General features: G+C 60.2%; 10 protein-coding genes across 10 annotated transcripts in view; 7 read left to right on the forward strand and 3 right to left on the reverse strand.

The window, feature by feature from the left end:
- Positions 1-9: 9 nt before the first annotated feature.
- M421DRAFT_185398 (uncharacterized protein) lies at positions 10-2979 on the forward strand. The gene is made up of 4 exons (XM_033587927.1): positions 10-415; positions 486-615; positions 662-1174; positions 1220-2979. The coding sequence occupies exons 1-4, from the start codon at positions 388-390 to the stop codon at positions 2730-2732; spliced, it is 2184 nt and encodes a 727-aa protein (XP_033447478.1). The 5' UTR covers positions 10-387; the 3' UTR covers positions 2733-2979.
- A 246-nt stretch (positions 2980-3225) lies between these two features.
- On the forward strand, positions 3226-4918 carry M421DRAFT_66075 (3-oxoacid CoA-transferase; the record flags this gene model as incomplete). Its single annotated transcript, XM_033596290.1, has 2 exons — positions 3226-3974; positions 4024-4918. The coding sequence occupies 2 exons, from the start codon at positions 3226-3228 to the stop codon at positions 4916-4918; spliced, it is 1644 nt and encodes a 547-aa protein (XP_033447479.1).
- Positions 4919-5881: 963 nt separating this feature from the next.
- On the forward strand, positions 5882-7389 carry M421DRAFT_66044 (MFS general substrate transporter; the record flags this gene model as incomplete). The annotated part of the gene is made up of 4 exons (XM_033596287.1): positions 5882-6084; positions 6137-6311; positions 6360-6512; positions 6565-7389. The coding sequence occupies 4 exons, from the start codon at positions 5882-5884 to the stop codon at positions 7387-7389; spliced, it is 1356 nt and encodes a 451-aa protein (XP_033447480.1).
- A 401-nt stretch (positions 7390-7790) lies between these two features.
- On the forward strand, positions 7791-8405 carry M421DRAFT_6419 (uncharacterized protein; the record flags this gene model as incomplete). The annotated part of the gene is made up of 1 exon (XM_033596129.1): positions 7791-8405. One exon carries the CDS (start codon positions 7791-7793, stop codon positions 8403-8405), a length of 615 nt encoding a protein of 204 aa, XP_033447481.1.
- A 706-nt stretch (positions 8406-9111) lies between these two features.
- On the reverse strand, positions 9112-10962 carry M421DRAFT_66079 (uncharacterized protein; the record flags this gene model as incomplete). Its single annotated transcript, XM_033596292.1, has 1 exon — positions 9112-10962. One exon carries the CDS (start codon positions 10960-10962, stop codon positions 9112-9114), a length of 1851 nt encoding a protein of 616 aa, XP_033447482.1.
- A 2063-nt stretch (positions 10963-13025) lies between these two features.
- Positions 13026-13522, forward strand: M421DRAFT_185465 (uncharacterized protein). Its single transcript, XM_033587928.1, has one exon. The coding sequence runs from the start codon at positions 13111-13113 to the stop codon at positions 13375-13377; it is 267 nt and encodes an 88-aa protein (XP_033447483.1). The 5' UTR covers positions 13026-13110; the 3' UTR covers positions 13378-13522.
- Positions 13233-16559, reverse strand: M421DRAFT_422084 (uncharacterized protein). Its single transcript, XM_033593055.1, has 2 exons — positions 15926-16559; positions 13233-15874 (listed from the first exon to the last, which is right to left on the reverse strand). Exons 1-2 carry the CDS (start codon positions 16157-16159, stop codon positions 13667-13669), a joined length of 2442 nt encoding a protein of 813 aa, XP_033447484.1. The 5' UTR covers positions 16160-16559; the 3' UTR covers positions 13233-13666.
- A 27-nt stretch (positions 16560-16586) lies between these two features.
- M421DRAFT_65922 (phosphatidylserine decarboxylase) lies at positions 16587-18307 on the forward strand (the record flags this gene model as incomplete). Its single annotated transcript, XM_033596282.1, has 2 exons — positions 16587-17125; positions 17179-18307. 2 exons carry the CDS (start codon positions 16587-16589, stop codon positions 18305-18307), a joined length of 1668 nt encoding a protein of 555 aa, XP_033447485.1.
- A 427-nt stretch (positions 18308-18734) lies between these two features.
- M421DRAFT_66142 (pre-mRNA-splicing factor rse1) lies at positions 18735-22882 on the reverse strand (the record flags this gene model as incomplete). The annotated part of the gene is made up of 4 exons (XM_033596298.1): positions 18735-20015; positions 20142-20247; positions 20417-22520; positions 22639-22882. 4 exons carry the CDS (start codon positions 22880-22882, stop codon positions 18735-18737), a joined length of 3735 nt encoding a protein of 1244 aa, XP_033447486.1.
- A 360-nt stretch (positions 22883-23242) lies between these two features.
- The window catches only part of M421DRAFT_185470 (SDA1-domain-containing protein), a 2881-nt gene continuing 1408 nt past the window's right edge, over positions 23243-24715 (forward strand). Inside the window, exon 1 of the mRNA XM_033587929.1 lies at positions 23243-24644. Coding sequence (XP_033447487.1) covers positions 23355-24644 — 1290 coding nt within the window. The 5' untranslated portion in view covers positions 23243-23354. The remainder of the gene's footprint in view (positions 24645-24715) is intronic.

The raw sequence follows: 24715 nt of genomic DNA on the forward strand, positions 1-24715 counted from the left end.
CTGCGAGCATGTTGTCTGTTGTCTTGCAGCTATGCAGGGGAGGGGGGAGCCTTTCTCGTTCTCGGCCGCACCTAGTGGCCGGTCTTCGCTAGCGTCTGTCGCATCGTGATTCGTATACCTCGGGAGAGACTGTCGGTACGCCAACTTGCAGCCGTCTATTGACTCAGTATGCGGACATACAAACACTGACGCCCTCTTGAAGACTGCACACTAGCCTTGATCGAGTTCGAAATTTGCGTGCGCAAGCTGCTCCGGGATTCTGCATACGGCTACTTCGAGTTGCACAACACCAACACCGGCCAGTTGGTGAGCGCAGAAAGCAGCTGACATTCACCGCCCAAAACGTCGCATGTCAGCAATCCGGGGTAGTCACACTTCAGTCGAGGCATGAACAATAGCAAGCAGGCAGCCTGTCGTACGTCCTGCATTTCATCCACACATACATCTCCATCGTGAAGGCGACTGGGGCTGACAAGGACCACAAGTCAACTGCCGCAAGTCGAAGATCAAGTGCAAGCGCGACGAGGGAGCGCCAAATTGCGAACGATGCACGCACCTCGGGACCGATTGCGTGATTCCCGAATTCCACATCGGTAGGCAAAAAGGCGTGAAAAAGTGAGTAATGTGACACCAGCTTGAACACAACATTGACCGTCTTCAGCAAACGCTCCGGCCTCGAAAAAGCCATCTTTCAGGTTGAGGAAGCTATCAAGAAGCGCAAGACCGACGCACCATCGCACAGGCAGACTCTGGAACAGCTACAGAAGCTGCTCAGCGAGGCGCAAAATGACGACAGCTCACCCTCATCTCAAACTCCAGGACTGGGTAACGTCAGCGACCCCTTCGGATCTGATCCAAGAGATATGAAGCCTCCTGCGGTCCTTCAGCATTCCGAGAGAGACCATGCAGGGAGCTCCAGTGACGATCAGCTTGCGCTCGAAGACGTTGAAAACCCGCTGCAGCTCTTGGCTCGCGCTTCCGACTTGCGCATCGTCTCCCCCGAGAACCATGTCCCGACACCCGGAAGCAAGGTCAACGGCAGCGAACATAGCGCCTTTCTGGACGTGCATCAGTTCTTCTTGCCGATGAAAGCCAATCTTGATCAAGGTGCCGGATACGACCCCATCAACATCGGACTTGTGACCAAAGAGGAAGCGGAGACGCTTCTCACCTAGTAAGTATATCGCCGTGTTATAGTTTCACGCACTTATGAGGACAGCTTCCACCAGAAGCTCGCGCACACCCGATGGGGTCTTGATCCTATGATTCACACGCTGGGTTTCGTTCGCAATCGCTCCTCGTTCCTCTTCACCACTCTGCTCGCCTTCACAGCTGTGTTCCTACCGGAGACCGCGGCACTTGCCAAGCGACTGCTCATCCACCGAAAGTATCTGGCGGAGCAAGTCATCATCAAGAAGTTCAGGTCTGTTGAGATCGTCTTAGCCTTCATGGTCAGCATACCCTGGATGCCTCCGGGACAACATGCTACCGATGATGACACGAGTCTGTATCTTTCGACTGCGGTAGCAATTGCTCTGGACCTATCATTGGACAAGGTCATCGCACCATCCTCAACTTTCAATGCCGACCTGATCAGGCAGATTCCGAGGGGTGAATGCCTCGATGCAGGCAAAGCACTGGCAATGGACAGTCTGGAGGATGTCGATGCAGATTCGGCATGGGGAAAGAGATTGCTGCGTCGTAGAGAGAGAACGTGGATCGCCTTGTTCGTCCTCGAACGAGGTGTGTGCCTCGCTCGTGGTCGCAGCTACTGCGTTCCGAAGACACCTCTCATCCAGCACTGCGACTATTGGCCTTCCAGCATGGATTCCGACCTACAAGATGGCCCTTTGGTTTCCATGGCAGCTCTGCGCCGAGATCTTGATGGCTTGTTCGCCAATGTCAGAGCGAGGTGCGACAGCTATCGCGTCACCGACGTTGGTCTTCAGGTGGCGCATGAGATCGAGAGGGCAATCGACGAATTCTTCGACAAGTGGCTGCACACATGGACGTCCGTCATCGGCGATTTCGAGCACAAGACGCTGCCTCCTTACGTCGAGATCCTCGTCACGCACACTCGACTTTCCACGTACAGCATGCTGCTGAACCACCCCAGCGCACCACCGGAGGTCAAGCGGTCGTTCCGTGCATCTGCTGTATCCTCGGCTTTGAACGTCATGCGCGCCGCAATCCAAGGCGAGTCACGCCTCAAGTCGATGCCGAACAATACTGTGACGATGATCTGCTTTGCAGCAAGCATCGCTCTGGCGTTGAGCACGCCGACTGCACCAAAGCGTAGCAACCAGAACCTCGCACCGAGCGTGCGCAAGCTTATACAGGAGACAGCTGCTGTTCTGGAGCGCATTGGAAGCACTCCAAGCCACCGCAATGGCGCATCTGTTGTTTACGGTCGATTCTTGCGAGTCCTCGTGAAGCAAGCGCCAAGCTTGGAGGCAGCACCCGTAATGGCCTCACAGCCGTATGCGCTTGCAACTTCACAACACAACCTGGGCATGTCTCCACCTCTAGCAGATGGCACTCAGCAATTCCCTTCCCTGGAATCTATCTCGGGCTTTGGAGACCCGCTGCCGTTCTCAGCGATGTCGTACAATGAAGTCAACGAAACCGTGACCAATCTCGACTTCTTCACGACACCGCAACTCGATATCTGGGACGACAGCTCGTACATGTGGAATGACATGATGAATCTGCCAGACTTGAACTTCCCTTGAGGTCACCAACAACAAGACACAGGCAGAACATCGTATACCCAGATACCCTCGTACCTTGTGCGCGCAGCTTGGCGCTTTGACCGCAGGACTGCAGGACTTCAATCGCCGAAAAGCTCGCACGAGTTTAGCATCGGACATTCTTTTGTTCGCTGCTGGGAGCTCAGCTCTGGGCGGGGGGAATGAGCGGCTTCGGCGTCCCATCCGGCAGAGCTTAGCCGTCAGCCGCCTGACTAAGCTCCTGACTGCCCCTTACAGCCGCGGCGGAGGGCTCGCTGTCTGTGCTTCGGTGGTTCTTTTGGCGCCGAAGTTCCTGGCAGCTCTCACCCTGCCTCGCGTCATCACGTTGCCGACGAAGCTCTCTGCGGCTCTTGTTCTGGGTTGGGACCTTGACATCAATAATCATTTTCCGCTCGCGCCCGAAGCCGCGAAGCTCGTAAATAGTCCTGTTGTCCAAATTCCTCGCGCAACCATTCCACACACTCTGCACCTCACAATGGACGCCTTAAGTTCATCCTACAGGGTGCTTGCCGCTTTGCCAGCCCGGCTAAGTGCGCGCCGCCTAATCCCCTCACAATTGCGCGCTGCGCATGTAGCACCACCGCATTGGCGATTTACAAGGCAGATGCGGAGTATCAGCGCAGTAGCAGACAAGGCGCCTACCATTGACCGGTCAAAATCGAAGCTATTCGACAGCGCCGACGAAGCTGTCGCTGACGTACAATCCGGCTCTACAATTCTCAGCGCAGGCTTCGGACTCTGCGGTGTTGCCGAAACACTCATCCGGGCGCTGCAGAAGCGCGGACCCGATTCTTTGAACTCATTAACCGCTGTGTCGAACAATGCTGGCATTGAGGGCGTTGGTGGACTCGCTCATCTCACTCAGAGTGGGCAGGTGAATAAGTTGATCATCAGTTTCCTGGGCAACAACAAGGCGCTTGAGAAGCAATATCTGAGTGGTGGCATTGAGATTGAGCTTTGCCCGCAAGGCACGTTGGCTGAGCGCATCAGGTCAGCCGGCGCTGGAATCCCTGCCTTCTACACACCCACAGCTGTCAACACATTACTTCAGGATGGCAAGATTCCCGCAAGGTTCGACCAGGAGGGCAAGGTTATTGGATACGGCACGCCGCGAGAGGTGCGCGAGTTCAATGGCAAGAAGTTCCTGATGGAGACCGCTTTACATGGCGATGTAGCCATCATCAGGGCGCACAAGGCCGATGAGGCGGGCAACTGTGTCTTCAGGTGAGCAAATCCACCGACTTCTTCTAAACTCTTCTGATCGAATATCTAGGTACACCACAAAAGCTTTTGGCCCCATCATGGCCAAGGCCGCTCGCCTCACCATCGTCGAAGCTGAACACATCGTCCCTATCGGAACTTTCGACGCCAACGAGATCGATCTTCCTGGTATCTTCGTCGACCGCATCGTCCCCGCGACTGTCCCCAACAGCATCGAGATCAAGAAGCTCCGAGACCCCTCATCCTCCGGCAAGCCCGCAGGCGGACACCGCGCTCGCATCGCAAAGCGCGCGGCAAAGGAGCTCAAGCAAGGCTACTATGTCAACCTGGGTGTCGGCATTCCCACAGACGCCGCAACATATGTCCCCGATGGCGTCAAGGTCTGGCTCCAGAGCGAGAACGGCATTCTCGGCATGGGACCGCATCCCACAGAGGAGGAAGTCGATGCGGACATTGTCAACGCTGGAAAGCAGACCGTCACACTCCTGCCCGGTGCTTCGACGTTCGACAGCAGCGAGTCCTTCGGCATGATCCGCGGCGGCCACGTCGACGTTTCGATCCTCGGTGCGCTGCAGGTCAGCGCCTCCGGCGACCTGGCCAACTACATGGTGCCCGGCAAGGTCTTCAAGGGCATGGGCGGCGCCATGGATCTCGTCAGCAACCCTGAGCAGACCAAGGTCGTCGTCGCGACCGAACACGTTGCCAAGGACGGGAGTAGCAAGATCGTCCAGGAGTGTATGCTGCCGCTCACTGGCGCCAAGTGTGTGAGCACTATCATCACGGATCTGTGTGTGTTCGAGGTGGACAGGATCAACGGCGGTTTGACATTGACCGAGATCGCGAATGGTATTACTGTGGACCAGGTTAGGGAGAAGACTGATGCTGAATTCAAGGTTGCGGATGATCTGAAGAGTATGGAGGACGAGAGTCTCGTTGAGGGTACTTAGTTGCGGATTGATTACTTTGTTGCATACCATAGATAGCGTTTCGTCAATTCAATGTCCCATCATCATGATGGCTGCTGCTTCATGTCCTATCGATGTACTACCACCTCTTCAGCCGGTGCAAGACTTGACCAATCCACGCAACACGATAGACGATATCACAACGCTGTGCGACTCGCTCAATCAAGATGTGATCGCGACGTCCAGCAGCTCTTTCGCAAATATCTCGTTCTCAGTCCGCCGATCACTGCCACACCCAACGTCTGGCGCCGAGATTGTCTTGCAGCATCCAAGTTGGTGTGGGTCGCCCAGCCGCCCAGCCAGAAACCCAGTGGACCGCCGAGAACCTCGAAGCTTGACGCGCCAACCAAAGGCTTGTGCAACGCCTTTCACCATGCCCACGCATGGCCGCGATATCAACACTTCCAGCGCACCTTCCAACTACGAACGCATAGCGGAGACTGCTTACAACCGTGACGGTGTTGGGAGGCTTCTCGGACCCAAATCAACCACCCATCCCCACTCATGCGGCGCATGATGCGCACAAGGCCTGCTCTATCCACGATAGCGCACGCTCGATGGATGCGAGCCACCGCGCCTACCCACCACACTTAGCAGAGCTGGGCGGCAGGCTTACGTAGAGGGGCCTAGCGCGCTGTACTCCCCATGGGGTCTTGTCTGGCGTGTCCACTTACAGCTCGCGCGTTACATCGGCACTGTGCCGGCCCGGATTGCAATAAAGCGAGCCTGCCGTGCCGTGGTCTGGGGACTCAGAGCATCGATTACCTCTGTTTCTCTCGAGCTATTGCCGTCGCCGAGCACGAAAGAGATAGAGCATGGACGCTGAAAAGATGGTTAATGAGAAGTTTGAAACCCGGAAGGGCAGCATGGTGGAAGAGGGCTTTGGGGATGTCGATGCCGATGACGCGATGGTCAAGAAGGTTCTTTTGAAGATGGATGTCAGGTATGTTTACTTCTCGACCTGAGGAAAGCGTTCCTGCTGACACACGCAGGATTCTGCCGGTCCTCGCGCTTCTGTTCCTGTGCTCCTTCATCGACCGCACAAATGTGGGCAATGCGAAGATTTTGGGCCTCGAAGCGGATCTGCACATCACCGACCACCAGTATGCTATTGGGCTATGTGTCTTCTATGCCACCTATATTGCAAGGTATGTTGTGACAGTGTGGAGATCCGACCGCCAGCCGCTGACCAGGCAACAGTGAACTGCCATCGAATTTAGTTCTGAAGAAGGTGTCGCCGAAGATCTGGCTACCGGCTCTCACAGCAGTCTGGGGTATCCTCACAATGTGCCTGGGCTTCGTGACTGGCTTCGCTTCGTTCGTGTCTGTACGCGCACTGCTTGGTGTTGCAGAGGGTGGTCTTTTGCCTGGCATGGTGAGTTTGACATGTCATGATCGTGCTGAAAGCAGACTGACATGTTAGGTCCTGTATCTCTCCCATTTCTACAAGCGAACTGAGCTTGCTCTGCGGATCGGTATCTTCTACACTGCCGCATCGCTGTCTGGTGCTTTTGGTGGACTGCTCGCTCGGGGTCTCAACGCTATCGGTCCAGCAGGCGGTCTCGAGGGCTGGAGAGTACGTATCGCCCCAAGGGCATCGCGTTCATGCCCGCTAACACCTGCCCCAGTGGATCTTCATCATTGAGGGTATTCTAACATTCCTCGTTGGTATCTCGTCCGCAGTTTTCCTGCCCAACTCGATCGAGTCCGCCGGCTTCCTCTCAATACGTGAGAAGCAATGTGCCCGCATTCGTTTGAACACTTCATCAGTCCACGAGCCCTTCTCATGGGCCGAAGTCCGTCGTGGTGTCTGCAACCTCCAGGTCTGGCTCAGCGCAACGGCCTACTTCTGCATCCTGTGCGGCCTTTACTCTTTCGGTCTCTTCCTTCCAACAATCGTGAAAGGCGGTTTCTCGACCGACCCCAACGAAGCACAGCTTTGGACCGTCATCCCGTACGCTGTCGCCGCACTCTTCACCGTCGTCGCAGCCTTCCTATCCGACCGTCTCGCCCTGCGCGGCCCAGTCATGCTCGCCACGCTCCCCATCGCCATCGTCGGATACGCCGTGATCAGCGTGACGACAAACCCCAAAGTGCAATACGGCATGACCTTCCTCATGGCCACAGGCATGTACGCCTCTGTGCCTTGCATCCTGTCCTGGAACTCCAACAACTCCGCGGGCCACTACAAACGCGCCACCACCACCGCCCTGCAGCTCGCCATTGCCAACTCGGGAGGATTCGTCGCCAGCTTCGTATATCCGAAGAAGCAGGGGCCGAATTTCCACGAGAGCCATCAGATCATGCTGGGCTTGCTGTGTGCGGCGTGGGTCCTGGTCGCCGCGAACGTTGCATGGGTTGCGAAGCTCAACCGCGACAAGGCAAATGGGAAGAATGCGCAGTTCGAGGGCTGTGGGGATGATAGGGATCCCGCGTTCAAGATGGTGTTGTAGTGGCGCAGTATGGTTGTACTTCGAACACTACAGCTTAGCGTCCAGCCTGTAACGAATTCATGAACACATACACCATCGACAGTCTGTTTCTCTGGAGTTTCATTCCACATCTCGTCTTCCATTTGTGTTCGTCGCCTGCGTCCCGATCGTGCGGAGTCCGCCCAAATGGGAGTCAAACACTCGAAATCCGACTCACTCGCGGACTCCACACCACGCTCCGAGTCCGACTCCAAACATCGGACATCCGCCCCCCCCCCACCGGCAGCCAAAGAACCCAATCCCAATAGCCATGGACCATATATCTCGCGCGCGCCAATGTCGCTCTAAACCCTAGCCAAAGCACACTTTCGCCTATCCCGACATCTCCTATATCAGTCGTTGTCTCGTCTTCACATGACCACATGGCGCGCCTCAGTGCCCGCCTCAGCCGCTACTTCTCGCTCGCACCGCGGCGCTCGCGCGGGTCGAGAATCCACAAGAGCGCGATCTCGCACCCCATCGTCGCAGAGGAGGATACCTGCGCTCTCCTCGCCTCCCCACAGCACTGCGCTTCCCACGCCGACACTCAAAGTCCTACTCAAAGCCCTATTCATACTCACACTCGTACGGACGCGCGCCCACACCCTCCAAACAACCCGCCATTTACGCCCCCCTCGCAATCGCAAAAACAAGAGCCGCAGCTTACCACACCCCCGCCTAGCAGCGCCCTGGAAGACGCCGCGATCGACGCCATCATCGCGTGCTACGCCGGCATATCCGCGTCCTCGCCAACGCCGTCGTCCGTCTATTCAAGTCCAAGCCCACCTCTGTCCTCGCCGCGGCACGTAAAAGCGCGCCTTGAGCGGCTTAGAGACACGCCGCCTGCGTTGGGCGCGAGGGTGGGGTTTGATCGCGAGACGGTGTTGTTCGGGCCCGAGCGAGTACCGGGTCTCGAGAGCGGAGATGTGCTGGGGGCGGGACGGGCGGGATGGGTGAGGGATTGGAGAGAGGGGAGGAGGGCGTACGTTGTGCTGTGAAGTCGAGGATGGTTGTTTGAATTTTGTGCACTGCTGAGACGGAGGATGGGAGGGCATGGGGCGGTGGAGTGGGTGTGTGTGGTTCTCTGTGTGTGATGCGTCGATGGCACGGCGAATCGAGTGTGCAGACTGGCTATCTTGCAATGGTCGTTGCTGCGGGTGTGGCGCGAGTGCTATTCGTGGCGGGATCGCTTTGTCTGCGAGGCTTCTGTTCGTTTCAGGCTTTTCGTTTCAGGGCGTGAGTGTGTACACCGGATCTAATCGATACATGCCCCCATTCCACGCTCCATCCTCTGCGTCCTCAACATGCCTACCTTCCCCCATCTTCACCACTTCACTGCATTCATTGGTCTGGAGACATGGTTGTTTGTGTTGGACTTCTGACTATGCTTCTACTCTACTCTACGCTACTCTAGCCACTCTAGCCACTCTGGGCATCCCTGGTATCTCCCTCGATAGAAAGCGACGACTGAAAGAAAACGACGCCATGGCTTCATGCAATGCTTCGCTCATGCAATATTCAATGAGAGACATTATGCGGACAACAAGTAAATGATTAGGAACAAGTACATACAAGAAGTGAAGAAGACGGGCCCGGAGACGGGTCGAAGAGAGTAAGGATGAGGTCGCTGCGGCGCTGGCGAGGATACTGTACAAGGCGGAGACGAGAATGGTGGCGGAGTGCGAAGCATGGACGGAGAGGAGGCTAGTACGTGAAGGCCTCCTCGATGAAGTCGACACAGCCCTCTGTCATCCACGGCCGTACCGCGGCGCGCACGCCGTCCGCCATGCCGCCGGAGGCGCACACAGTCACCGCCATGGCGCCGACGCGCCCGCGAACCTCCTCTTCGATCAGCGTGTCCATCTTCGGCCGCCCGGCGAACATCTTGACTGTGTCGCTGCTGCTCTCCACGCGGCCCTTGGGCCGCGAGATGAACAGCTTGATGCGCAGACACTGCTTGCGTCCGGGCATGCGCAGGATCTCGTCCATCCACGGACGCACCCACTCGAGGCACTCGCTATCCGGGACGGTCCAGATGAGCACGATTTTCTGGGTTGCGGTGGTGCCGCGGTGGAAGCCGTTGATCAGGTGCTTCATGTACATGACTTGGTGTGTGATGCCGACGCCGCCCGCGAACAGGACGAGGGTGCCGTAGGAATCGAGGCTGTGGTGGCCGCCGTAGGGGCCCTCGATGAATCCCCACGTCGAGAATGTCTCGTTGGGGGCTTTGCATGCGCGCTCGTACATCTTGCGCGTCAGCCCGGTTCGCGCACGGCAGATGAGGGAGATCTGTTTTGACTTTTGGCGTGCGCCGGGGGCCATCAGGGCATCGCCTTCGAGGATGGGTAGTGTCATCTCCTTGGACTCGGACGTCAGGGTTGGCGCCCACGCGACGGAGAAGGGGTGGCTGTGGAATCCGGCCATTGAGGGCATCCAAATGTGCACGTGGCAGCCGGGCCGCGGCGTCCATTCGCGGACCATGTCGATGGTGACGCGGACAGCCTCACCGGGCATGGCCTCGACGCGCACGCGAGACCTCTGCTTCAGAGACAGACCGTAGTAGGTCGTTGTAGCGAGACGGCAGACCCACTCAGCGCCCCAGAAGAAGAACACGAGGTGCATCCAGGGGACCTGAGGCAGGTGGTGAAGCTCGAGATGCTTGTAGAGACCGATGAGAGCGGCGATGACCGTGAGGCGGTGGATGGAGAGGAAGGTCTCGTAGAAAGCGTGGCGGAAGGGCGACCAGGCCTGGATACCGAGAAAGGTAAAGGCGATGGTGCCGACCAGGCCCCAGCCGTAGGAGCCCTCGTGAGCAAGACCGTTGGAGACTGCCTGCCAGCCTCCACCCTGGGCAGTGTTGTACATCCAGGAGATGGTGTGAACAATGGCCTCCAAGATAGTGATGCGTGCAGCCCAGCGGTGGAAGAGGTTGAAGTCGTCGTACGAAACCTGGAGGAGAGTGATGAGGGGGTTGTTGCGGAGCGCGAAGAGGATGGTGGGGATCAGGTTCAGAGCGGCCAGTGTTCCACTGCGGCCACGGAGCGCGGCGATGGTTTCCTTGTGGTCCAACACGCTGTACGGCAGCGCGACACACCAGGCAATGTTCAGACCGACGTAGGTGACGAGCATGATTGTGTGCCATCGTCCAGGCAGTGTTCCGTTGTCGATGGCGCTGCTGATCTGGAACTGCGCGTTGTGCTTCTTCTTCCAGAGCGGTGCCTGCAAGAGATGGCGGTTGAGCCAGGGCCACCAGGAGGTCTGGTTGGTAGCCCAATACGCCTGGCGCGCCGGATTGCCCATGACGGTCAAGTGACGGTTGTGGCGCCACCACATGTTGGCCACGCGCAGGCCTAGGAGCACGATGGCCATGGAGACGAGCATGTACAGGAAGACGTCGACCCAGAGGAAGTTCATTGTTTGGTCGACGCCGGTCAAGCCGTACGAGTACTTGAGGCCATCAAAGTCGGCGGCGTCCCAGCCATCGAGGAAGTGACGCCGTGTGAGAGAGGTGTTGAGGGCGGGCTGCTCCACCGGGGAGACGGCGAGGTCAGACATGAGCGCGATGTCTCGGATGGTTTGTTTGTTGTTGTACAGGGTCGTCAGGGCCCTGTGTGCGGAGGAATGCGAATGCGGGGAGCGAAGGTGGGTGTCGAAGGTGGCGAGATGCGACATAAAGATTCGGTGAATAGGACCGCACGGCGGTCGTTGAAGTGCAGAAAGGGTGAATAGCGTGATGGTCGAAGCGCTACCGTATCCCAAATGAGGTTGTGCGTGGCCGAAAAGGTCGAGAAGCAACCGGTCTGGACAATGGGGGGATAAAGTAAAGCCCTGGTCACCTCAAATGCATCACAATGTCTTACACAGTGTTACTGCTGGATTCGAAGTGAGCAGACACAGTGGTGGGGTTGGTGAAAAGGATCGTCGACGGTGCGCAGCACGGTCGAGTTCGTTGAAGCAGATGACGTCGAGGTAGTGGCCGGGAGGAGACTAGGGGGCTGGGCAGGCAGTGAAGGTGAACGTGAAGAACAGCAGTGCGGAGCGGGACGTTGCAGTCAATAAGCCTCAGTGAATGTCCAGGGGTGGTGAAAGCGAGTGACGTGTGGCGTGGTATGGGTCGTGGGTCAGGCAGGAAACGATTGTATGTACACTGCTGCCGTAACGAAGGAGCAACAGGACCGCGTGGAAGCGAATGAAATCTAGGACAACAGGGAAAAGATCCGCGGCGTGAAGAGATGGTCGAGGGGACAGCACGAACTTGTGGGCGGAGAGGGCTGTCTTCAGTCTATGAACGCAGGTGAGCCAATGGAGCGCGCGCCCCACCAGAATTGTCGCGCGGCGTGAAACACCCAGCCGGACGCCAGGGGCCGTGGCCAACCAGTCGACGGGCGTGCCTGGCAAGACCGTCGAAACGGCCAGGATGAGATCCTTGCAGAGGCTCAGCTCACCGTCTTTCGAGCCAACGAGGCCGGCGAGCGGGCGAGGCCGCCAACGTTTTGACGCTGGCGGTACTGCCGAAGTCCGTCTTGTTGGCGCCTGTCCTACGGCGGGGGCAAGGATAGATTACGATCGTGTGCTCGTAGCCTCGTACAGCGCTGGCCAAGCATCTTCTCAATACTGCCAGTGCCTTGTCACACAATCTCCCGGCCTCTGCGGCGCTGAACGCCCACCTGTGCATAGCTATCCCTGCGAGCACCTCCGCCTCGCTGCCGCCTTGCTGCCCTCTCCCTGAAATTGCACCAGCAGAACCAACAGATGAACACTGGGGACCCAAGACTCGCACGCGAGAAAACCAAGGTGCTCATCCGTTTCCGTCCACAGACTCCGGACGCCTGGAACAACAGTCCGTCGTGATGCCTGCGACGATCTGCCAAATGGGTGATCAATCGTGACGGCCCTCCGATGCGCCGCTCCTGCCTCATCTCACAATCTCTCTGCCCTGCGTCCCAGACTCCGCAGCGCCCTGGTAATTTCCACTATCAGCAGCGAAGAAGCCTTCCTCCGCTGCTGTCTGATCTAACCAAGCCTGCGATTCGCCGCGGACCTCGTCGTCCGCCGCGGGCGGGTGACGGGGCTGCGTGGACGTGCGCTGGGGGTTTCTGACTGCAAGTGTCGTCGAGAAAAGGCGAGCTGTGCCATGCGCGCTGCGAAGTCGTGCCGCGAACACGCCTGCGCCACGCGACTTGAGTCCCCCGATGAGATGACCTTCAAACACGCAATAGCGGCAGGAATATTGAAACCTGCGACAGTTTGTTTTATCCGGCTGCATGATGCAACACATTTTATTTCACGATTCATACCAGCCCGTGACGAGAAAGGTAGGCGGGACACCTCGGGTACCGCTGTCAAAAACGCCCGTCTTGACTCTGCCACGAGCCAACTGCCAAGACTATTGTTCGTTAGTGCTCGTCATGTCTCTCGAGTGCCCGAAACAGCCTCGTCCGCATGTGGCGGCGTGCATGAACCCACTCGACGACCCGTTGCCACTGTATCGCTCTATTGTTTGAAAAAAAAAACACCACGACTCGCGCACTAGATCCTGCGATTCCGAGCAATGCCAACCGCGCGATGGAGCGCGGTGGAGTGCGTAGGTAGGTAGGCAATACCTAGGTAATGATGCACCCACACGCCTCAGCGCTCAATCAGTCCATTGCGCCGTGCAATCCACACAGGCGCACCCACCCAGCCTACTCACGATATTAGATAATGCTGAGTGAGACTCTCGGCATCGTGACCGACTACGAGCCGCCCTCTGCCATCTCGCCAAAGCGCAGCGAATTGTATTCGAACCGTGCAGTCGTACAAGCGGCTAGATGGGTATCCCTCACCGCAGCCTCGCCAGCCCACCGCCAACCACAACCCCAGCACCCAAGCACCCAAGCACCCACACACAGCGCAAAAGCGCACCTTGCTTATGCATGCATCTGTCCGCAAGCGCGCCCAGCCTCCCACAGCGCCGTCAGAAAAGCTTAATGAAACGCTTCACCCACGCTTCACCCACTCCAGGCTAGCGCAGGGCGAAGACAGCAGCGTATTTGGTGGCGCTGCAGCGTGTAAACATGAAACGAATCGATATCTTAGCATGGGGAGGGATGCTTGGAGCGAGGCTTCAGGTTTGAGATGGGGACATCATTGTCTGAAGCACTACGGGCCGTGCGAGTGAGTGACGCTGGTCAGATGATTTGTTGACATGGTGACGAGTCTGGGAATTACTGTCTACATGAATGAATCGCTCAGACAGCATGTACAAACGAAGGCGCAATCAGGAAGACGAGGCGGCATCGTCATCGTCAACGTAGGCAGCTTTCTCCTTGCCCTTTGCGCTCGCACCCGTCACAGGACCACCGTGCGTCTCGCTCGGTGCATGCTCCATGAAGTCCTCGCTGAGAGTCTGCGTGGCGGACCTCTGCAGCGGCGGTTTCTCAGCTGCGCTTTCCTTTTCTCCCCCGGCGGGCTGACTAGCCTCCTTCTCCGCCTCCTCCGCCCGCCTCCGCTGCTCCTCCTCCTGTCGCTCGCGCGCTTCGCTCGCAGCGACGCGCTCCAGCCTCTCCCTCTCCTCTTGCGCATGCACCATGCGCTCGCCGATGCCTGGCCACAGACTAGCCACGAAGATGGCAACGCCGCGCTCGAGCGTGCGCATCGTCTCGCGCACCCATCCAAACTGGTTATCGCGCTGTTGCAGGAGCAGGCGCCTCGCAGCCTCTTCAGGCGTGACGTTGCGGCGTGCGTCTGCTGCGTTCGCATCCTGCGGCGTCGCGTTGCGGCGCTGCGCGATGCGCTCGGCGTTGGGAAGCAGGGCCTCAAAGTGCCCTCGGACGACGTTGAACTGCGCTTCGAAGACGCCGAGTTGCGCAATGTACACGACGATTGCGATGCTGCCGAGCATCAGCGGGCGGTACCAGCCGCCTCCGCCGGCGAAGATGTAGACGAAGCACGCGAGCTTGAAGATGAGCCAAAGGTGGCCGGCTACGTTGACGACGCGGTCGTTGTCAGCGGGCGCGTCTGGGTCAGCGGGCTGTGCGCCGTTGGCAGCCTGGCGCTCGTCGCGATTCTGGATGATGTTTTGGATCACGTGTTGAGCAGCTGCCTCGTCCACGGCAAAAGGTGGCTGTTCTGGCTGCGCCAGGCCGGGCTGTTGGGCTGGGGTCGGTTGGACACCACCCAGCTGGTTGTGCAGGTTGTGTGAGCTCTGCACAAGCTGTTGGCCAAGGCTGGCGATGAGCTGGCGGTTCTGGTTGAACTGGTCGACGAATGTCTGCGAAGAGAGGCTGGAGGTAAAAGGGGCGGTTGTGTAGGTCCCTCGCTGATCGAACAGTACACCGACCAGCCCTTGAGGGCTTGACAGGAGGAACAGCTCTTGAGGAGCAGCAGAAGGCAGCGTCCGAGCGGCAGCAGAAGGTAGCGTCCGAGCGGCAGCTGCCGCTGTTGCGAGCAAAGGATCGGATGCGGCGGCGGTCGATGCACTTGGTGATGTAGCCTGTGTCAGCTCAGCTGCTGTCCTGGCCTCCTGTGCATCCAGCCTTCTGCTGAACTCGTTGGCCTGCATCCGGACCTCGCCAGCCGTCTGTCGCAGTGCAATCACGTCCGTATTGAGCTGCATGGCTGGGTCAGAGAGGCCGCTCTCTACCATGTTCAGGTTGTGGGTGATGGTGCGCAGATGCTCTCGGATGCGCTCAGCGCGCCAGCTTGGAAACGTTGCGGAACCGGAGGGAGACTGTGCGCTCGACAGTGCGTCTTCCACAGCCGAAGGAGCGAGCAGAACTCGAACATTGTCCACTTCGCGAGCAGCCTCCTGCAGAGTTGCTCGAAGCCGCTGTAGAAGCCAGCCCAGAGGCACATTCACGCCACCTGGCGCTGGTGAGCCAAACGGACGGGGCGGGATGGCGAATGGCACAGGCCGCGGCATCGTCGGCTGGCCGGGTCGCAAGGGTATGTTTGCGGTGAAGTCGTTGTATGTGACAGACCAACGCGCGCCATTGGGACCAATTCCCTCTTGCCGCACCGTCCTGCCGTCGGCTGGCTGCGTCGGCGTCGGCGTGTCTGCAGCTGGAGTGGCAACGGGAGCGCCGCGCTGGCCCAATGCCTGGGCAATCTGCTGCTGCATCTGTGGCGGAAGCGGCATGGCGCCCATGGGGCCGAGCGGGTTGAGAGGCTGCTGCACGTGGTGATGATGGTGGAAATGTGGGTGGTGGGCATGGTGGTGGGCATGGTGGCGGTGGTGTGGCTGTGGCTGTGGCTGCGGCTGCGGCTGCTGCTGCGGGACAGCCTGTGGTTGCGCGTTTGGTCGAGGCTGTGGTATGGCTCGGAACGGGTTCGTCTGGAGGGGACTCGCTGGGAGCGGTGCTTGCGCTGGACGGAATGGATCGGGCGGGGCGGTCGCCGTGCGTGGGCCTGGCGTAGACGACATCTGTGGAGTCTGTGGCAGCTCCCGCAGTACCAGATGCAAGCTTTGGTCTCTAGATTCGCGAAGCTGGCGCTCTAGTCAGCTACCGCGTGTGACGACGAGAGCTCTACTACCCACGTTGTCTGCGCCAAAGACCGTCTCCAGCGTATCAGCGTCGTTTGCGACGACCTTGCCCCGGTAGATCAAGCGCATGCGCTCGGGGCCTGGCTTCGACGGCACCGCATCTTGGATCTTGAGCCGCAGCTCCTTCACCGTGGTCGACGCGGCGAGGTCTTGCAGGAGGATGCCGCCCTCGACCTCGCTGGACGGCGACAAGACCTTCAAGTTGAGCGTCACCGTGTCTTGTGCCATGGCGTCGCGCTGTATGCGCAGGAGGTGTGAGGTTGACTGAGTGTTGGTGCTGTTGCGTGATTGTATACGTTGCGATAACAGCTCGGCCGTCAGCGCCCTATTGCCATTTGCGACACGAGAGTGAATGCAGGAAAAGCCGAGCGCTAGAAGTGCAGCAGGAACGAGGAAGCAGGCAATGCCGTGACCACCAGCAGGTAAAAGGCCACGCCGACTTTAATTACTGCCAGACAGCTCGCTCGCGACGCGGCGAGGTTGCGTGGTCGTCGAGCTCTCCCGAGGCGATCGCGGCCGCCGCCTCGGCGTCATTGGTGGGCGAAAACATGTCTTGCTTCCCGTGCGTCATCCCTCTGCCCGCCGTCCGCCAGAAGAGACGGTTGACGACAGTCAAGAGAGAAATTCGTGACGCTCCGCAGAAGACGAAGCAGACATGGCGTCGCCCTGCTCCCGCCAGCTCATCCGGGCCTCTACCCAACGGCGGCCTGCAGCACTCCAGCCTGCCTGCGCCCGCGCCCCCGTCTCGCGCAACTTGTCCGCCCCCGTCTCGCGCAACTTGTCCGCCACCGTCTCGCGCAACTTGTCCTCCAGCCGCCCCCTCCACGGGCAGCAGCACAGGAAGGAGTCGTTCCGGTCGCGGCTGGGTGCGGCGCTGGGGAAGACCAAAATCAAGTGGGAGCCCATACCGATTGCCCTGGGCGTCGGCTTCCTGGGCGCGTTCCAGCTGTATCGCATCCAGCGACGGGACAAGCACACGCAGGCGGAGCCGGACCGGGGCGAGCATGACGATCCGCAGGGCCGCCCCAAGAAGCGCGAGAGGATACGGCCGAGCGGGCCATGGACGGTCCAGGTCATGTCGACGCTGCCGCTGAAGGCCCTCTCCCGCCTGTGGGGTCGCTTCAACGAGATGGACATTCCCTACTACTTCCGTGTGCCTGGCTTCAAGCTGTACTCGTTCATCTTCGGTGTCAAGTGAGTCCCCGCTGCTTCTGCATGGCCCACTGGCAGAGACTGACGCCGCGTAGCCTCAGCGAAGTCGCCGAACCCGACCTGCACGTGTACCCTAACCTCGCGGCCTTTTTCTACCGCACGCTCAAGCCCGGCGCGCGGCCCCTCGATCCCAACCCGAACGCCGTCCTCTCGCCCGCAGACGGCAAGATCATCCAGTTCGGCACCATTGAGCACGGCGAAGTCGAGCAGGTCAAGGGCGTGACATACACGCTCGATGCCCTCCTCGGCTCCAGCCGCCCGTCCAAGCCCGAAGACAGCGTGGCAGACGGCCAGGCGCGGGCTTCGGAGCACACCAAGACGCCCAAGGACCAGGAAGACACGGTCCGGGCCGACGAGGAATTCGCAAACGTAAACGGCATCTCGTACACGCTGCCCAACCTCTTCTCCGGCCCCTGGCCCAAGGGCGGCAAGCCGGCAGAAATGCCCACGGACCAATCCACGCACGCAACCCCCTCGTCCGAGGCAGAGGTCCGCGCCGACCTCGCCCTCTCCGAATCCGCCGCGCGTCCGTGGTGGGCGCCCGCAAACCAAAAGACGCCCACCGCGCTATACTACTGCGTCATCTACCTCGCCCCCGGCGACTACCACCGCTTCCACTCGCCCGTCAGCTGGGTCGTCGAGTCGCGCCGCCACTTTGCAGGGGAGCTGTACTCTGTCTCTCCGTACCTGCAGCGCACGATGCCCGGCCTCTTCACGCTGAACGAGCGCGTCGTCCTCCTCGGCCGCTGGCGCTGGGGCTTCTTCTCCTACACCCCCGTCGGCGCGACCAACGTCGGCTCCATCAAGATCGCCTTCGACCGCGAGCTGAGCACCAACAGCCTCACCACCGACACGGCTGCGGACCGCGCCGCTGAACTCGCTGCTGCGCGCGGCGAGCCGTACTCTGGGTTCGCCGAGGCGAGTTACACGAGCGCCAGCGCTGTTTTGGGCGGGCATTCGCTTAAGCGCGGAGAGGAAATGGGCGGGTTCCGCCTTGGCTCTACGATTGTGCTTGTCTTTGAGGCGCCCAAGGGTGTTAGGCCGAGCTTGGATGAGGGGTATCAGGGCAAGCGGCACGGCGGGTTCGAGTGGAATATCGAGCAGGGCATGAAGGTCAAGGTTGGCGAGAAGCTGGGCGTTGTGCATGGGTTTGGCGACGCGTGAGTGCGTTTGCAGCGGCTGAGTTTGGACGCGCGCGTTGCACACCACCGCCAACGACGTGATGCAGCGCGAGTCTGGACTCCCACGGGACCGCCACGGGTCCCCAAGCCAGGGAATCGTACAAAGCACCCGCCGTCCATCACCAGCCCGGCGGCCGTGTGGACGCGCGGAACACGGGAGTCTGGTCGTTGCGTTGGACCGATTGATGGGGAGACTGATAGGGAGGTTGATAGGGAGGTTGATAGGGAGGTTGATGGGGAGACTGCGCTGTGCACAGAAGGGGACTAAGGAGAGGGGACTGAGGAGAGGGGACTTTATATGCGAGGCCGCAGTGCGTGGGCGTGTAGGATGTGAGTGTATTATACACATTGAATTGTATCCATCGTACTTCATCCAGGGTATCAAAAACCTCGCCCCCTCCAACCACACGCTAGAACGCATACAGCCCACGCATATTCCAAATCGCCTCGTCCACAACAGCAGGCGTCCACTCGGCGCCCGTGAGCTGCGCAGCAATACCCTCGCGCTTGTCGCGCGACAGCACGAGGAAGCGCTCAATCAGGTCGCCGTCAATGGTGCTCTTGACTGGCGCAAAGTAACTGCGGAACGCGAGGTGGTCGCGGCCGCTCAGCGGGGCGTCGTCGGCGCGCAGCGCGAGCTCGAGTTGTGCAAACATTTTGTGCTGGCGCCGGGATTCGAAGGGGATCAGCGCACCGAGTGTGCCCTGGAGGCCTGCCCAAAAGATGACGCGGTTGCCGCCGGATAGGAGGACGGTGCGCTGGAGAGAGACGGGTATGTCGTTGGCGAAGTAGTGCGTGACTAGGTCGAGGCGGTTCGCGGTGCCGCCGAGATAGCTCTTGTCGACGAGCAGGTCGGAGCCGTCGGGCGACTCGTCCGCGGACTCGGAGACCTTCTGCGGACAGCGGACGACCCAGATGTTTCCAAACTTGTCGCCGCCGACGGTGGTATCGTAGTCGAGCATCGCGGTGGCGGTCGTGTGGCGCGCGACCGTGTCGTCGACAAACGGTATCAGGCGGTTCGGGTGCACCTGGTCCTTGTGCACAACGTACGTGACCGACTCGGTCTGGTCCGAGACGACGAGGCGGCTGCCCTGCGTCTTGATGTCGGTGACGCGGTTGCTGACGCAGTCCGTGGCCTGCGCTTTTCGCAGCAGCGACCGCATGCCGCAGTCGTACAGGCAGAGGTTCCGCCCGACACCGGCGATGAGCTTGCCCTTGAACGCGAGCAGAGCCAGCGGAGGCTCGCTCACGTCCGTCTCGTGGAACAGCTCGAGCTCGCGGCCGGTGGGCGAGATCTTGTACACCTGTATCGACGCTCCGGAGAATTTGTAAGGCTGGAACGTCAGGTCCTTTGCGGTACCCACAGCAAGGAAGGCGTCCTCGCCGCGGCTGTCAAAGTACACCAGAGCAACGCTGACCAGCGATTGGTTTGTAGGCAGGTCGACTGTGTGTGTGACCGCCTTTTCGGTGACGGGATCGACGACCTGGATGCACGACGCCCATCGCCCTTGCACTCGCGGGTAGCCAAAGTCGACCGCCGGCAGCTCATCGCCAGCCGTCTCTCCCTCGACTTCCATCTCACCGTCGGCTCCGTTCTCCTTTTCGCTCTTGGCGCCATTCTCCTTTTCGGCCCTGGCGCCATTCTCCTTTTCGGCCCTGGCGCCATTCTCCTTTTCGGCCCTGGCGCCATTCTCCTTTTCGCTCTTGGCGCCATTCTCCTTTGCGGCCCTGGCGCCATTCTCCTTTGCGGCCCTGGCGTCTTGGATGAGGTTCTGCCGTGTAGCATCGTTCAGGGTGTTGTTCTCGCTTTGGATGACGTAGAAGAGACCCTGCTCGTGCTGGCCGACCATGTTCCTCGGCGTGTACTTGAGAGGAATGTTCTCGTACGTCGTGTTGTCCGTCAAGTCGTTGAAGGTGAAGATTCTGGCTGCAGTCAGCGTGTGGGCTCGGAGCACCTTCTCTGCCGTGGAGCGTGACGGGTGGCTGCGTTTCAGTAGGAACAATTGGAATAAAAGTTTGGCCCACACGGTTGTTCAGGGGTACATGTATCATCACTGCAGTCAAAAAGGTGGGGAATCAAAGGGGCACGTACCGAAGCTCGGCAGCGCTCACGCAGATGATGCCCTTGAACTGGGTGCCTTCAAAGTTCCACGCAGACTTGAAGGGGATGTAGTTCAAGGGCGTCAGCTGCAGAACGCCAGTCCTGGGGTGGGTGTAGCCAAGCCATGGCCTCGAGGTCATTGCGATGATGGCAGGCTCGTCGGCGACGGTCACCTTGGCAAACTTGATGGGCTCTGGGCCGAGGAAACGTCTGCGAGTGTCGCCAATGTCTCCCGTCATCTCGTCGAGGACGGATCGAATGTACACACCGCTTCGCAGACCAATGTGGAGGTACTGACTGTACCCCCTGGGAGACTTGTCGGCCATCATGTTGATGGTGAGGTCGCTTGGCGGTGATGTCAGCGCCTGGACGGAGATGCTTCGCAGGATGTTGCCCTCCATGTCGGGACTCAGGTTGAAGATTCTCACAGTCTGGTCGCTGCAGCCGACAGCCATGAAGAAGGCACGCACGCTGCCCTCGGGCACATCAGGCATGGTCAGGCAGTTGATGGTGCTGTCGAGCGCAATCTCCTCCTCGGCCATGGCAAGCGAGCCATCCGAGTCGCACTCAAAGTACAGAATCTGGCCTGAGCTGAGCGCAATGGCCACTTGACGGTTGTTGGTGGCGCACGCGACAATGGTCCTGTGCGCCGGCGGCTGCCAGTCGGTCAAGCTGGCGTGCGTGGCATTCGCGTCGTCGTCGGGAAACGATATGCTCTGGATGTGGCGGATGCCCTTTGGGTGGATCTGGATGATGCAGTCTTCTCCAAACTGCTGCACGCCCAGTGTGTTTGTGTCGGCCAAGAAGCCAGTGTTTGCTGCCTCCTCGACGTCGTCGCCAATCTTCAGGACCAGCGTCCTGCTGTGCAGACACAGCACAATGAGCGTGTCCGTCTCGTCCTCGCAAGTCAGCTTGGTGGTCCAGACGTCAGAGGCATTCTGCGGCAGCGGCGACTCGATCAGGTCGAGTACCTCCAGGGCGTTCCTCGTGGTGCGGAAAGTGCTGCGTCCGCCGGCGCCGTTGATGGTGTAGATCTGGGGCGCGTCCTCGAGCGCGGGGTTGGCAACCTCCATGGCCATGATCGGGTTCAGACTGGGAATGGTCTCGACGGGGGTCAGGTTCGTCAGGGCTCGCGGCTGGAAGAAGGGAGGTGCAAAGGCGGCGGTCGGGTCGGCTGGAAACTGGCTGCTGTCGAAGAGCGGGTCGTCGGTCTCGTCTCCCAGGGACTCGAGCTCGTAGAGAATCCGGTCGCCAGATTCGCAAGCCGCGTAGACGAAACCCGCCCTCAGAATGCAGATGCTCGTCACTACCGGGATCGTGTCGAAGTACTTGATCTTGATCTTGTCGACCACGGTGTCGGTCGCCTCGACGGTGAGCTTGAACAAATCTCCGTCGTCGGTCTGGACGAGGTAGAAGAAGTCGCCGCCTTTGAGCGAGTACAGGGTGCCGGCGACAATGGTCCGCTTGCGGTTCGGGTCCTCGGCGGGGCCCTCGCGGCGCGGAATGGCCAGGCGGTGGACGCTCGACTTGTTGTTGAAGATGCGGCGGTACGTGATGCTGTCCTCGCCGCAGACGAGCACTCCGCTGGGCGCGTTCGGCCCGCCTGGCACGCGGAAGAGCATGTTGGCGGTGCGGTCCACGGGCTCTGCCCACTTGCGCACAATGTGGTTCAGGCCCAGGTCGAGCTCGTAGTAGACCAGCTCCTTCTTCATCTCGTCGTAGGCCGCGCCGGTGGGGTCAGACTCCGAGGCCGAGTAGTCCATCTCGAGGGTGGCGAACATGGGGTTGTCGTAGCCGACGTCCAGGCCCAGCAGGCAGAAGACGAGCGTCTGCGGCTTGTGGGCCTCGAGCGGCGACGAGATGGCGATGTCGGTCTGGCCGCTGCGGGTCAGGATGTAGACGAGCTTGTTCTTCTCGGTCGAGGCGACCATGATGGCGCGGCCTTTGGGGTCGGCCGCCAGGTACTCGCCGGGCACGACGCGCCGTATGCCCGACTTGCCGTACGTCTCAAAGTGGACCGTCTTGAGGGTGTGCTCGTCGGGCAGATACTCGTACGTGACGAGGCGGCCCGAGTCGGTGGTCACGACAATGTGGTCTGGGTCGTCAGCGCAGGTTCTCAGCAGACGCCGCGGGCCAGTCCGCAGCGGGCGGGGGGCGCTGCTTTCGACAATCACTAAACGGGCGCAGAGCGGGGAGAGCAGGCCGGGACGTACCTTTGGTGCCGCCTGCGACGCGGAACTTGGCGATGCGACGCACGATGCCAAAGACGTCCTGCGAGAAGATTTCCTGGAAGCCCTTCTGCCGCCGCGAGACGTCGAGGATGGCCAGGCGCGAGCCGTTGGCTGTGAGGATCTGCTGCTTGCCGTTGCCGAGGAAGTCGCCGGAGATGGCATCCTGCGTCGCCGACGGCTGCTTGACCGTCAGGGCGTACAGCGACATGGAGGTAAAGGTCGTCATGGCGGGCGTCGGCGGCGCGAGGGCGGGCGATGCGACGTGTCGAGGAGGCCGACGAGCGAGGGCGGGCAACAAGCAGGCGACGGGCGGGCGACGGGCGGGCAGCAAGCGGGCGACGGGCGGACAGCAAGCGGGCGACGGGCGGGCAACAGGCAGGCGACGGGCGGGCGCGCGTATGCTGCCGTCAATGCGATCGGAGACGAGGACGCCGGAGACCAGGAAAGACAATGCGCGGCCGACGGGGTCGAGGAGGAGGGTCGACAGAATGCGCAGTCGAGACTGAAGAACGAAGATTAAAGATTGAAGAGCCCAAGCTCCCGTCGGCGTTTGCCGTTGCCGACCGTCCAAGGGTCCACCAAAAAAAGTGCGGCGGGCAGCACTCGCCGTCTCCAGCACTCGCCGTCTCCAGCACTCCAGCACGCGCGGGCACTCGCAGCTCGCCTTCCCCCGCTCCACGCGCACACGCACGCCCACGATGAAGCGCAAGGTCGGCGCCCTCGAGAAGATCGAGGCGGATCATGCGGCGCTCCGCTTCAAGATCAAGCGCGACCCGCAGAGCTACCGCGACGACTTCAGCAACCAGTGGCAGCAGTACGAGACGCTGCGCGACCTGTTCCTGCAGAGCCCCTCGACGCAGGGAACGGGGCTGGCCGAGCTCAAGGACCTGATCGAGTTTGTCTCACACGTCGCCGACCTCTACCCGGACCTCACGGCCCAGTTCCCCGGCGACCTGCAGCAGATGCTGCTGCAGCACCACGGCGTGCTCGAGTACGAGCTGCGCGACAAGATGGTCGGCAGCCTGTGTCTGCTGCGCAACAAGGACGTCATCGGCTCCGTCGCGCTGCTGACGACGCTGTTCCCCGTGCTGATTGCTACGCCGAGCAAGTCGCTGCGCCAGCTGCTCTTCACCAAGATGCTGTCGGACCTGCGCTCCGCCAACGTCCGCACGACCAACCACAAGCTCAACCGCACCATGCAGACGGTCCTCTACAACCTGCTCGAGTCGGACCGCGAGTCGCCCAAGGGCATCTGGGCGGTCAAGATGACGCGCGAGCTGTGGAAGAAGCAGATCTGGACCGACGCGCGCGCCGTCGAGGTCATGCGCCTGGCCGCCCTGAGCGACAACGAAAAGGTCGTTGCCGGCGGCGTGCGCTTCTTCCTCGGCGGCGACCAGGAGCGCGAGGAGGCTGCCGACGAGAGCAGCGACGACGAAAACGTCGACATGTCCAAGCTGCGCCACCAGGCCGGCATCAACAAGAAGACGAAGAAAAAGGCCCGCGACCTGCGCAAGGCCGCCGCCACGGTCAAGCGCAAGGAGAAGAAGAAGGCGGCCCCGCACCCCCTCAACTTCTCCGCCCTGCACCTGCTGCACGACCCCCAGGGCTTCGCCGAGTCCCTGTTCGCCAAACACGTCCAGAACACAAAGGCCCGCCTGCAGCTCGACACGCGCATCCTCGTGCTGCAGCTCGTCTCGCGCCTCGTCGGCCTGCACAAGCTCACCGTGCTGTCGCTCTACTCGTACTTTCTCAAGCACCTCACCCCGCGACAGGCCTCGGTCACCAGCTACCTCGCCTGCCTCGCCCAGGCGACCCACAACTACGTCCCGCCAGACGTCCTGGAGCCGCTCGTGCAGAAGATTGCCAACGAGTTTGTCTCCGAGGCCTCGGCTTCTGAAGTCGCCGCCGCCGGCCTGAACGCCATCCGCGAGATTTGCGTGCGCCAGCCGCTCGCCATGACCGATACATTGCTGCAGGACCTTGTCATGGTACGTTTGTCGTCTGTCGTTTGTCTGTCATCTTTCGCTTGTCGTCTGTCATCTTTCGTCTGTCGTCTTTC

This window comes from Didymella exigua (assembly GCF_010094145.1).
Source record: "Didymella exigua CBS 183.55 unplaced genomic scaffold M421scaffold_18, whole genome shotgun sequence".
Classification (NCBI taxonomy): domain Eukaryota; kingdom Fungi; phylum Ascomycota; class Dothideomycetes; order Pleosporales; family Didymellaceae; genus Didymella; species Didymella exigua.

Bases quoted from the DNA above. Each gene is read 5' to 3' on its own strand.
- M421DRAFT_185398 (XM_033587927.1), top strand. From the start codon at position 388: ATGAACAATAGCAAGCAGGCAGCCTGTC. The intron at 416-485 runs GTACGTCCTGCA...AAGGACCACAAG, and splicing joins TAGCAAGCAGGCAGCCTGTC to TCAACTGCCGCAAGTCGAAG. The intron at 1,175-1,219 runs GTAAGTATATCG...TTATGAGGACAG, and splicing joins GCGGAGACGCTTCTCACCTA to CTTCCACCAGAAGCTCGCGC.
- M421DRAFT_185465 (XM_033587928.1), top strand. From the start codon at position 13,111: ATGCTGAGTGAGACTCTCGGCATCGTGACCGACTACGAGCCGCCCTCT.
- M421DRAFT_422084 (XM_033593055.1), bottom strand. From the start codon at position 16,159: ATGGCACAAGACACGGTGACGCTCAACTTGAAGGTCTTGTCGCCGTCC. The intron at 15,875-15,925 runs GTGGGTAGTAGA...CTAGAGCGCCAG, and splicing joins CGGTCTTTGGCGCAGACAAC to CTTCGCGAATCTAGAGACCA.